The sequence below is a fragment of the Barbus barbus genome (assembly GCF_936440315.1).
Source record: "Barbus barbus genome assembly, chromosome: 17".
Lineage (NCBI taxonomy): Eukaryota > Metazoa > Chordata > Actinopteri > Cypriniformes > Cyprinidae > Barbus > Barbus barbus.
The window spans coordinates 62,834-77,037 of NC_136745.1; the positions used below are offsets into that span (position 1 = coordinate 62,834).

At 36.5% G+C, this 14,204-nt stretch overlaps 1 protein-coding gene across 1 annotated transcript; it reads right to left on the reverse strand.

Moving 5' to 3' along the window:
- Window positions 1-11,499: 11,499 nt before the first annotated feature.
- Window positions 11,500-12,555, reverse strand: LOC306883190 (cysteinyl leukotriene receptor 1-like; the record flags this gene model as incomplete). The annotated part of the gene is made up of 1 exon (XM_079438312.1): window positions 11,500-12,555. The coding sequence occupies one exon, from the start codon at window positions 12,553-12,555 to the stop codon at window positions 11,500-11,502; it is 1,056 nt and encodes a 351-aa protein (XP_079294438.1).
- Window positions 12,556-14,204: the final 1,649 nt, after the last annotated feature.

Here is a 14,204-nt window from a genome sequence, read left to right on the forward strand (position 1 = left end):
TCTTCGCAGGATTAACCAGAGGAAAAACTTTCACAAAGCTATCATTCAGCGTTATTCCTTTCTCAACCACCTCATTCACTTTTTCAATATTATCCAAAAACAGAACAACAGCACCGTTCATCCTAGATTCAGACCATATACTGTTATATCCAACAATTTTTCCGATCGTTATACTAACCTCCTCCACTGAACTCTCAATACCAACCGGCACTTTAATTCCATGCCGCCGGGTGAGCTGAGCAAAACCCGCTCCTCCCGAACTCTCCATGGCCGCCAGTTTTAAAAACTGTTTTCACAAACAATTTTTCACAATCAATTAATTCTTTACAAATTTAAAGCAAAACACAACTCTCCGTTCACAACTGAACATAAGGCTTCTCTGTAACACCATATAGATTCAAATTTCATTAAGTTATTCATTACTTTATAAAATTGAAAATCAACAACAATTCTGGATTTCACCATTACTTTAAACACCTGTACCACATCACTATCATGCCTTTGTTCTACATGATTTCTCCTACTAATGTATACAGCCATTTTTGCTTTTCCAAGTACAAAATTCAACAGCTGACATTCCCCTCTTCTACTTCTCGTATATTTAAAGCCACAAATTAAAACCTGTACAGAAAATACTTCATTAAAACAATTGAAAATTGCTTATAACATTTCAAACAAAGGCTTTAGCCTGAAACAATAAGTAAAACAGTGGAAAACAGTTTCTCTTTCAGAACCAAAAGGGCAATCTTGATTTCATTCGGAATTTAAAATAGAAACAAAAGCATTAACTGCAATTATTCCATGTAAAACCCTCAAATGAATGTCAGCTGTTTTTTTAGTTAATGGTGGCTTATATAACGCTCTCCACTCTGGTCTTACGTTTTCACTTAATCTCAAAACATCACGCCAAGGTGTGTCGACTTTATGTAAACCTTTTTTGTTAAAAAAACTTTACACATACCTTATACAACTGTTTTCCATTAACATCATTAAAATCTAAACACAAATTCTTTAGTTGTAGGAAAATTCCAGAATGATCATTTAAATTGGGGGATAAAACCATTTTAGGAAAAGGATCCAAAACGTTAGGACAAATATGTCCTTCACAATAGTCTTTGTGTTACGGGGCTGACGAGACGTGAGACGTGCGGATCCATATGCAAGGCTTTATTATAAAACATGGTCAGAAACAGGCAGGGTCAGACATCGGCAAACAGGTATGGCAAGGGCAAGACAGAGCAATCCGTGGAACAAGCGTGGGTCGATGATCGGCGAACAGTATCCAAAGGGGCAAGGCAGAGAGATAATCCAGAGACGAGAGCAATAATCCAAACAGGGAGCGAACAGAGTCCAAACGGCAGAGGCAAAGGGTAAATCCAGGAAACAAGAGCAGGGTCAAACACGGCAGGAAAACAAGGCAAGACTAAGGCTAAGACAGTGGCTCTGTAAAGTGCTATCGCTAGGTGAGTGATAAATGCAACAATACTCGGCCCTGAGCAAGAGCAAGTCCCAGGCTTATATGGTGTGTGGTGGTGATTGAAATGATGATCAGGTGTGGGCGAGATAGAGAACAGCTGTGCGTGTCGTCAGTGCAATGTATTGTGGGAACTGTAGTCCAGTGTGCTGTACGAGTCCATGTGGTGAGTGAGTGACATCTGGTGGCGAGTTAATGGAATCCATGGCCAGGATTCGTGACACTTTGAGCATATTAGATTCCAGATCGCATTGTTCGAACAGATTTCATCTTCAGACAAGCAGTCACTTCTTCAGCATTAGCAAGGTCAGCCCCCACCAAAGTTACAAGTTTTTTTAAAGTTGTGATTTCAGCTTGAATAAAAAGTTCAGTACATGTGCTACTTGTGCTCATTACATCCAGTCTTGCACCATTTATCAGCGGTTCTTCCAGCAACCAAAATAAGGAGTTTGTATTTTCAAACTTCTTTACATTAAAACAACTCCAAACCTTAAAAAGATTTTGATAAAAAACAGGTAAACATGAAATTTCAATCTTTTTAGGATCCATTAAAAACAGGGATTTGTCGAGGTTCATCTCTTGAACAGATTTCAAAATACTGCTGGTTACTGTTCTCCAGCTTGCATTTTCTGAAGTTTTTAAAAATCTCTGCAAAAACTGCAGTCGAAAAGTAGCAGTTCTGCTTTGCAGATGGACCAGTCCTTGTCCACCTTCCTCTTTTGGTAAATACAAAATATTTTGTAGCACCCAATGTAACTTATCCCAAAATAATTCTATCAAAAAAGATTGTATCTTTGCCAACAAATATATTGGTGGATCAAGACAAGACAACCGATGCCACAAAAAAGATGCAACCAAGTTATTTATTATAATCGTCCTTCCTCTATAAGACATTGCTGATTTAAGCCACTTCCACCTGTCCAATCGACCTTTTATCTTCTCAATTACTCCTTCCCAATTCTTCTGCACAGTAGCTTCATCACCCAGATGCACCCCCAGATATTTAAAACCATTCTTTTTCCATATTAAACCACCTGGTAGATCTGGCGGTTTTTCTTTCCATTTTCCCAGCAACACTGCATCACTTTTTTACCAGTTGATTTTAAACTTCAACACACCCTCAATGTCATTATATAAAGTCTTGATTTTATCACTAAACGCTGAATTAAAACCGAAAGCTTTCATAACTTTCCATAAATAATCATGTTCAACACGATCAAAAGCCTTCTCTTGATCAATGGAAATCAAGCCTGCATTTAAACCAAATATTTTAACTACTTCAAAAATATCTCTAATTAATGAAATATTATCAATTATTGACCTGCCAGGGATGCAATAAGACTGATCTAGATGTATAACCTCTTCTAAAACCTTTCCAAGTCTTGTTGCTAACACTTTCGAAAGTATTTTATAATCACAGCATAACAAAGAAACAGGTCGCCAACTTGTTATATGAGTTAAATCAGCTTTTTTTGGTAAGAGAGTGAGAACTGCTCTTCGACAGCTTAAAGGTAGACATCCTTCGGTTAAACTATTATTTAGAACCTCCAATAAATCCTCACCTATTATATTCCAATAAGACTTATAAAACTCAATTGGAAGTCCATCTATTCCAGGAACTCGACCACATTCCATATTTTGAAGATTCGTATACAATTCTTCCAATGTTATGGGTTTATTAAGATCTTCATTGGATTCTTTCGAAATCTGAGGTAGATCTCTAAAGAAACATTGTTCTATACACTGATCTTCTTTGGACTCATTTTTATACAACTTTTCATAAAAACTGACTGCTCTCTTACGCATTTCAATTGGATCTGAAAGTAAAACCCCACTTTCAGATTGTAAAACGTTAATAAATCTTCGTTGTCCATTTTTCTTTTCTAACCCAAAAAAAAATTTGGATGGAGCATCCATCTCATTTGAGTTTTGAAAACGTGATCTTATTAATGCTCCTTGTGCCTTTAAACCCAACAGATCAGATAAAGTTGATTTTTTAAGTTTAAAATCATCAATAAGGTCTTGATTTCCAATTTGTGTTGAAGTTTGAAGTCTCAAAACTTCAGCTTCTAAAATCTGAACAGATCTAGCCAATTCTTTGGTGACATTCAGGGTGTATTGTTGACATAGTTGTTTTATTCGAATTTTTCCAAAATCCCACCAGTTCTTTAAAGATTGAAAATGATTTTTTTCTTCTTTAAAATTAATCCAAAAACATTCTAAGATTTCTTTAAACTGACTATCGTCTAAAAGTGTTGTATTAAGATGCCAAAAAGCACTATTCGGCTTAACAAAATTTATAGAAATAACATATCCTATTAAACTATGATCTGAAATACCAACCGGAGAAATAAAACATCTTTTAAAAATATTAAGGTGGTGTTTAAAGACATATAACTTGTCTAACCTTGCCAATGATAACAAGTTATCTCGAGCATGAACCCAAGTATATTGTCTAACATCTTTGTTAAAATTTCTCCATACATCACTTAAATCATGTGTTTCAATCATTTGAATGAGCCTTCTGCGTGATGACATATGTGGCTCAATATGATTTCTATCTAACCTGCTTACTGCACAATTGAAATCACCTCCCAAGAAAAAGTATTCTTCCCCTTTACACTCTTCTAAAGTTTTACAAAGAGTATCTAAAAAACGCATTCTTTGTATTGGTTGACTTGGGGCATAAATACATAAAAAAATTAATACATATTTTTCAAAATTCGCAATCACTTTTAAAATTCTTCCTTTTATAATTTCTTTCATTTTAACTGAACTGGGAACAAAATTTTTATCAAATAAAATGCCAACTCCACCACTAAGGGAAGTATTATGGCTTAAAAAAGATAAACCATTCCATTCTTTAAACCATTCAACAGCATTTTTTTCATCACTATGGGTCTCTTGCATAAATAAAACATCAATTCTTTTCTGTCTCACTATCTCATATATTTCCAATCTTTTCCTCATATCTCTGGCTCCATTCACATTTAATGAGGCAATGCAAAATTCACCCATAGTACAGGATAAGATTAGCCATAAAAAACTGGGTAAGAGACAAGCCCCATACATCATTAAATCAAGCTTCATTGTCGCTATTACTCAGTTGATTTTGAACCTTAGTGACAATTTTTTTAAGACGATACACTTCTTTATCTAAGAAGCATCCTTCATTCATTGAACTCTTAGTCACTTCAACAAATCTTTTAAGATTTGGAAAATAATCAAAAACTTGTACACCTCTTAGATTTTTTGTAACTCTTAGAAATGTCTTGATTTTTTCAGTGCTGCAGTCATGACATGGCCAATCACTCTGAGAACAGATTGAAGCAGTGGAATCAGAAGAATCGCTCTCACTTCCAGCACCTTGGTCAATTTCATTGGCCTGTACTTTTGTTTTTCTTGCTTGTTTATTTACAATGCATTAATTTCTCTTCTTCCTTTTCAGGGGTGTTTTAAACAGGTCTATAGAGTAACAATACTAGGCTATATGACTACAAAATCATAGTTGTTTTTTTCCCCAAACTGTTGTTTTCATGCTCTATATAAAACAATAAAAGTAATATGAGAGTACATTGTAACATGATTAATGCTACGAGTCTAAGTATGTTTACAACATGTTTATTATTAATAGCCTACTCTGTTCAAAAATAGATTTTAATAACGTACTAAACAATAATAATTCGTTTCTCATATATAAAATATATTTTTGTGTGTACGATAGTACAAAGCATGCATGAGTCTATGCTCACAAATGTTTTTGGTTGTTTGTATTTTATTGAATCAGGTACCTGAACTCCAGATGAATCCTGATGACTTTCTTCAAGATGTTTTCCTCTGAGATCGCTGTACCATCATCAGATGGTCAACTACACTGATATTCTATGGTAAAACAAGATCCTTGGCTACTGATTGTGTTTTTTTCTTTTTGAATCCATGGAAATAACTAAATGTCAGGTATTTGTTTCACTTGTTGAACAGAATCTGTTGTAGGAACGAGTCAAAGTCTGTTCACATCTCTGTGGTTAGATCAGTGTGCACAATAATGTGTCTTTGACCTTCATTATGTATATTTTGATTATACTGTGTTGTAAATAAAATACAGATAATTTAAAACCCCCATTTTTTCAGTCTCCTCACACACACTCTCTTACCTGCCTCAGTCACAGTCACACTGATGGGCCATTAGCAGCTTTAGGGGAGGGCCCTTTGTCTCTCAGGTGAAAATCACTTAATATTCAAGGCTATTACCACTCCCTCGCATATTGGCTTTCGATCACAAAACATGTCTTTAAAAATTTTAATCAATATATTGTTTTCTGTGAATGAGTAAGCTGAATGATTTTCACATAATTGTGAAATAAATATTCTAGCCTAGAAGACTGATTACACAAAAGTCTTATTCAGGACGATTTAGTGTGGGTTTTATGGCCTTATTTCAGCTTTTTTTCCCCCAAAACATACTAATCACACATAATATTTTTTTTCTAACAAATGCAAACATGTACATCCACCTTGGTCACATATTATTGTAGCATAGTTTGTGCTGAATACAAAAAAAAACATGTTGGTCAATATTATATTATAAGTAGCTGAAATAAGCACAAATATCAGGGCATGTCAACACATCTCAAGGGCCCCAAAATTACCTCAGACCCCAGAGGGTTAAAAAACAGGCTATGCATATTTTGATGTAATGACATAAGTCAGCTATATTTGTGTTCAGAATTGCAGAGTTTAAATGTAAAAACACCTAAATATAAAACTGATATGATGTGCTTTAAAATTACAAAGAAAAATGCAAAACAGCTAGAATGGACATAAACCTTTAATGAGCTACATATTACAGATTATTTGTGTGAATTTACATTAATTTATATGCAATTTAAGACAACAGAAAAAATACAGATTTTCCTGTTTTAAAAAATAAGAACTACTATAATATGTGATTAATAATATAATAGCTACTTAAAATAACATTTGTTAATTTATAGAAGGTGTTTGTCACGTAGCACTCGGGGCAAGGAGCGAGGAGACACGGAGATTTCCCATCGTCAGGTTTTATTTAAGTCCCAAAACACAGACCATGGAGATCGGGGTAAGACGAACAATACCGGACACAGGGGCAGAGAAACACTGGGCTTATAAACACTAGGTAATCAACAGGGAAGAACAGAAACAGGTGCGGGGCAATTAAGCAGGGCTGGAGACAAAGGAACTAATGATGACAAACAAGGACAGGAACAGGAAGGCCAAATATGGGCACGAGAGGAAGGGGAAACAAGACACAGGACTGACAGTGTTCTACAGAATTTTGCTAACAATTTAAAATAACAGAAAAATACTGTAAAAACAGCATTAAATGTAAAGTTCTCTTGTGAAAATTGTTGTTGTTTTTTTACCTCATGACTAAATGTCAGTATTTGACATCATTATGACATCGGCTTAAGACGTTGGCTCAACATTGGATTTTGGTAAGTTAATGCCAAAACCTAAAAATAACTGAAGATCAACATCAAATGATGTTAGAATTTGACATTGTGTGGACATTACCAATATGACGTCTAGGCGACGTTGGGTTTTGGTTGCCAGACCTGACGACTATATATCAGTATTTGACGTCAATGTAACGTTGGCTTAAGACGTTGGATTTTGGTAAGTTAATGCCAAAACCTAAAAATAACTGAAGATCAATGTCAAATTATGTTAGAATTTGATGTTGTGTGGATGGTACCATTATGACGTCTAGGAGATGTTGGGTTTTGGTTGCCATACCTGACAACTATATATCAGTATTTGACGTCAATGTGACGTTGGCTTGAGATGTTGCTTCGACGTTGGATTTTGGTTATTTAATGCCACAACCTCAAAATAACTGAAGATCAATGTCAAATGATGTTAAATCTTAAATATTAAATCTAACCTAATATTAACATCATATGACGTTGTGTGCCTGCTGGGTAGTGGTTCTCATCAGTTGTAAATGTTTTACAAACCTTCCGGTTACAGGTTGTTTGTGTGTGTATATATACAGGTCCTTCTCAAAAAATTAGCATATTGTGATAAAGTTCATTATTTTCTGTAATGTACTGATAAACATTAGACTTTCATATATTTTAGATTCATTACACACAACTGAAGTAGTTCAAGCCTTTTATTGTTTTAATATATATGATTTTGGCATTGTGGCACTGCTGAGGTGTTATGGAGGCCCAGGATGCTTCGATAGCGGCCTTAAGCTCATCCAGAGTGTTGGGTCTTGCGTCTCTCAACTTTCTCTTCACAATATCCCACAGATTCTCTATGGGGTTCAGGTCAGGAGAGTTGGCAGGCCAATTGAGCACAGTAATACCATGGTCAGCAAACCATTTACCAGTGGTTTTGGCACTGTGAGCAGGTGCCAGGTCGTGCTGAAAAATGAAATCTTCATCTCCATAAAGCTTTTCAGCAGATGGAAGCATGAAGTGCTCCAAAATCTCCTGATAGCTAGCTGCATTGACCCTGCCCTTGATAAAACACAGTGGACCAACACCAGCATCACTGACTGTGGGTACTTGACACTGGACTTCAGGCATTTTGGCATTTCCCTCTCCCCAGTCTTCCTCCAGACTCTGGCACCTTGATTTCCGAATGACATGCAAAATTAGCTTTCATCCGAAAAAAGTACTTTGGACCACTGAGCAACAGTCCAGTGCTGCTTCTCTGTAGCCCAGGTCAGGCGCTTCTGCCGCTGTTTCTGGTTCAAAAGTGGCTTGACCTGGGGAATGCGGCACCTGTAGCCCATTTCCTGCACACGACTGTACACGGTGGCTCTGGATGTTTCTACTCCAGACTCAGTCCACTGCTTCCGCAGGTCCCCCAAGGTCTGGAATCGGTCCTTCTCCACAATCTTCCTCAGGGTCCGGTCACCTCTTCTCGTTGTGCTGCGTTTTCTGCCACACTTTTTCCTTCCCACAGACTTCCCACTGAGGTGCCTTGATACAGCACTCTGGGAACAGCCTATTCGTTCAGAAATGTCTTTCTGTGTCTTACCCTCTTGCTTGAGGGTGTCAATGATGGCCTTCTGGACAGCAGTCAGGTCGGCAGTCTTACCCATGATTGCGGTTTTGAGTAATGAACCAGGCTGGGAGTTTTTAAAAGCCTCAGGAATCTTTTGCAGGTGTTTAGAGTTAATTAGTTGATTCAGATGATTAGGTTAATAGCTCGTTTAGAGAACCTTTTCATGATATGCTAATTTTTTGAGATAGGAATTTTGGGTTTTCATGAGCTGTAGGCCAAAATCATCAATATTAAAACAATAAAAGGCTTGAACTACTTCAGTTGTGTGTAATGAATCTAAAATATATGAAAGTCTAATGTTTATCAGTACATTACAGAAAATAATGAACTTTATCACAATATGCTAATTTTTTGAGAAGGACCTGTATATATTGACACACACACAACTGTAAACCATAAAGTTTGTAAAACATTTACAACTGATGAGTAGTTTGCACTTTAGATTAGGGGATGCAGAAAGTGTTGTAAATGTGTTGTATACACCTACAGATCATTTGTCACAGGTAAGAAAGATGACGTGTAACACATTTACAAGTGATGAGTAGTTTACACTTTAGATTATTAACACACACTTAAACTGGTATACACAGTAGGTATACACACACTTAAACATACACAGAGTTATGTACCTGCATTTCCTACGTTATGGGGTCCAAATGTATATGCGCGTGTGTGGCTAGTTACTAGTCCCTTTTATTTTCTTGAAATGTTGAACTGTGATTGCAAAGCGAACCTAGAAGAAAATGCATAATTAATTTATATCCTTGTTTTGGAACAAAGCAAGCAATCTACCTGTCTGAAAGTGCGAATTATCATATAAAACCATATTTTTCAACTGTATGTAAGGTTAACAGGTAAATTTGCCTCTAGGGAATTAATAATTGTACTTACAAAGAACAGTGACAGTATCACCATTTTATGACATCCATCTATCAATCAATTGACAGTAAGATATTACATGAACAAAACACAAGACACTTCTCTTTACCAGTGGGACTTTATTTATCTATTCTAATATATGAAGACTAATCTAACACAAACACATGCACTCACACATTCACACAAGAAAGAAAGAAAGAAAGAAAGAAAGAAAGAAAGAAAGAAAGAAAGAAAGAAAGAAAGAAAGAAAGAAAGAAAGAATGGCTTTTTGAATTGAGTGAAAGAATGAGATCCCAACTTTCTAGCAGCATGCAGTTTCTTGGACCTGACCTGAATGAACCATCCTTCATTAATTTAACCCTGCCATTGAGTTGTCAATGAGTCTATGAAACCTTACATCAATAAACTAGTTCAGCTAGAATCTGTAGATATTATTTGCATTTCTAGGGTAGCATCTTAGAATGATGCAACAGAAGGGTATCCCCATTCACTGAAAGTGGTTTCTCAGGTTCGCTCATTAGTTGGAGGTCTTGGTCACATCTGGAGTAAAGTCTTCTTAGGACACCAATGACGATGACAGAGTTCCATAGGCAGGTTTAAGTTTGAGGTGAGCAAAAATGGCAAAGCATAACTTGGAAAACAATGATCTTGACAGAAAAGAAACTAAAGTAAATGAAAGTAAAAAAAATATTAGAATGGTTGGCTAACGATGCTGGATTTTGAACTAGACCTATAGAATCAGACTAGAGTTAGTTTCTTCGACTATACTGATGATTCATTCATGCCATGAGCATTTAATGTCTGCTGGCTGACATTATAACAGGGTGTAACTATGTTCTCATCCCCTCACATTAAAAGACATGTTAGGTGTATTCAACTTGAAGCGGCGCTGAACAGACCGATCGGTGTATGGCATCAAAATACTGTTAGAGTGATTTGAAAGCATGCAGAGCCGTTTGCTCTCTGTAGCTCTCGCAGAACCTTAATGTCAAACACTGATTGGTCTGTGCAATGCCTCTTCAAGTCAGACACACATTATTTTAGTTTAACAGTTTAGGAAAAGTTTAACATTTAGGGAATTAATAATCACACACATGCCAACCATCATATACTTCCAATAATCCAGAGGATTATAACCCTTTTCTTGGAGACCCACAGTTATGTAGAGTTTAGCTCCAAAGCTAATTAAACACAAATGCCAGCTAATCAAGTTACTGAACATCACAGTTGTTAAACTTTGCAAGCCAGTGGGCAGGGTTGAAGACCTCTGTTATAAACGATTCAATAATTACTCACAACAATGGAATGAACAGTGAGTGATTAAAACATGAAAAAAAGTATAAGTTACACATAGAATTATGCAATGAAATTGTATTTGATTATAACCCCTCTTAACATTGTTTTGTAATGATCCGATGCATTTTGATAAAGGCATAAAGGCATGTAAAGGCAGTCACAGTGCTATTTAGAGAGTGGTTTGAAGAGGATTTCAGTCCTGTGTTCAAGGAAGAGGTTTTCAAGATACAGTATTTACAATAAGTTACACTATGCATTTACATTGATACATCCCAAAATGCTGCAATAAGAATATATTTCACAATGAATGCATGTAGTATGCAGAATGCAGTCTGTTTTTATGATGTTTTGTTTGTTTGTCATTTTGAGTGTGCTCTTAAATAATTAATAATTAATAAAAAAAAAAAAAAAAGTAATACTTCATCCAATAACAGTTTACTAGTAGGGAGATCAGTTATCAGTACTATGAAATGCGTTTTGAAAATTGTTATATCCCAAGTGTATGTTTTAATGGCAAATGTATTCCCGTAATATTTTAAATGTGTGTATTTGTGTGTGTGTGTGTGTATATATGTATATATATATATATAGTTTATATATGAAATGTATATTTTATTGTTTGTAATCATGCACAAGTTCTATAGTGCCACTTTACAGTCTTAATACTCAAAGGTAGTAGGCTACATAAGAACCTCTTCTCTTTCTTCTTAAAACTACTTTGAATAATAATCTTTATTTAGTCTCAAGAAATCTGCTTCTGCATTCACAGAGAATCAGCAATTCCATTCCCTCTACCCAAGTTTGTTTGAACCGTTACAACTTTGCAATTCACTCTCTTCCACAGGCGGAGAGCTTTGGACAGCATGGTGTCCTTTGTGAGTTCCAATGATGTTTCCAGAAGCCCTTCGGAAGGTGGATAGTCGATGTCGAAAATTCTCTCCAGAGAAAAAGTAGAGCATTGGGTCAAAGCACGAGTTAGCAGCAGCCAGGCAGAGGGTGATGACCACAGACTTCTGCATATAAATAATCTCCTCACAGTTAGCTTCTTTGCGGTTTTTAAAGTGGAGATGCAGTGTGCGTTGTATATGATAGGGCATAAAACTAACCAAGAAAGCCAGCATCACCACAATAATCATCCGAATGGCCTTGTTACGTGTGTAACGCTGCTTATTCGCACCGCTAGTGTTTCTAAGTAGAGTGCGCAAGATACCAGCATAGCACAGCAAGATGACCAGGAACGGAATAATAAAACCCACCACCAGGGAAAAGTAATTCAGCATGATCAGTTTATCCAGGCTTTTGGATGTGTCTGGTGGTTCAAAACACTTGGTTTTGTTAGACTTTGGATCAGTATGCTGACCAGAGAGGAGGAAGGGTGAACTGGTGGTGCAAATGAAGACCCAAATGCACACACAAACTATCCATGCCTTCTTCTCAGTGGCTAGCCTCAGGTTCTGCACTGGGAACACAATTGCTAGGAAGCGGGTAAAACTCATGGCCATCATGAAGAAGACGCTGCAGTAGAGATTCACGTACAGCGCATAGGAACTTAAACGACAGAGAAAGTCCCCCAGGTTCCACTGCCCTTTGTTGACGTAGTAAAGTACCCGTAGTGGCAGCGTGCTGACACACAGCAGGTCTGACACGGCCAAGTTGAGCATGTAGATGTGGAAGGCTGATTTCTGACGGTAGGTACGAAGGAGCACGTACAATGCAAAGCCATTGCCCATCAGCCCTAAAACGGTGATGATAGAATATACTGTTGAATAGACTTGGTTACGGAAGTCATCGATTGAGGTGCATACTTGTGAATCATTAACCATTGAAGTTATGTTAGAAGGATCCATTCTTGCATTGGTATCTGAAATATGAAAAAAAGAAAGAAATATAAATATTTAATTCCTATAACATATTAATACTGTTTCTCTATTTCAAATCTGTACTGTATTTCCAAAGAAAAAAAAATACTGCTATACAAATTAACCAGATAAAAAAAAAGTAATAGTTGTATAAAAAGGTGTTTAGAACCTTTACAGCAGTAGATCATATCTCTCCACTAAATAAACATATCTTTTATAAAGCATTTTATCTAAGCCTAACTACAGTGTCTCTTACATGATTACACAGCAAGTCGACTCACATTTATTCATATTGTATAACACTTAACATATATGGAGCGGTGTCAGAGTTGCAAGGCTCTTCAGTTTGAGGAATAATTAATTTAAAATATAATAACATCTTCTCCTCTGACTTTACAGTATGAGTGCAGTCTAATTGATGTTTCTAAGCTACAGAACAAGTGTTTTGATAAATATATATATAAAGATATCTATAAAGATATAGATAATTTAACCACCTGCTACAGCATCTCGAAATATAGTATCTCATATCATCTAATGTTTTATCACCAAGAGCTGTTTCAGCCCTTTAGTGAGACCATGCTCCTCAAACTGATTTTTATCAATTATTACCCTCTGTGAGTGTAAGAAAGACTGTACAGCAGGGGTCCTCAAACTGCAGATCTAACGACAATGATAGGACCATTTTAATGTTTCTACAGTTTAAGTGTGCAGTACATCAGGACAGCAGAGCTGTACACACCACAACACTCAGGCTCATTTTTGGTAATGATCTTTCTAAAGCCATGTCCTCACGTACACTGTTTTTTTTTATAAACGAAGTTTTTTCTTTTTTCGCATTTTTGAAAAAAAAATCTGTCCACATGAAAACGCAAAAGCACTGTCAAGAGCATGCCAAACCAACAGGTGGCGACATAATCTCAACCGTAAAGCCATGTTGGCCAATTAGAAGCCTGAAAAAGTTTCCAGTAGGCAGAGATAACAGCGCATGGTCCGACATGACAAGCCAAAATCTTCAGTTTCGCTGTCTACACGATAACACTGCAACTGGAGTTTTTGAAAATCTTCACCCTGGCAGGAGTTTTCAAAAAGGTTCGGTTTCAGTGACCTGGTGCTGCATTTGTGTGTGGATGAACAGTCAAACCGCATAGAAAAGGCTACGGTTTTGAAAATACCCGTGTTTGTGTGGACAGCGCCTAAGCTATATCCCCTAACATTTATATCTAGAACATTTATATCTTATTTGTTGATGCCAAGGAAAGCCCACTACAACATTGAAATTACTACTCACATTGGTTTTCTGCTCATGATGAACGCCTTTTGATTATGATGGATATTATTTGTTTGATTTTAGTAGATACTTATTTTAAGCAAAATATAAAAGTGGTCCAGACTACAAGAGGAAAACCCTGAACCCCCGTGCAGTATATTTATATATATATTGCACGGGATGTGAGGATCTTGTTTGTGGACTTCAGCTCCGCTTTTAACACCATCATCATGGAAACCCTTCAAAATAAACTAACTCAGCTCTCCGTCCCCACCTCCGTCTGTCAGTGGATCAACAGCTTCCTGACAGACAGACAGCAGCTAGTAAAGCTTGGTAAATTCACATCCAGCACTCGCACCATCAGCAC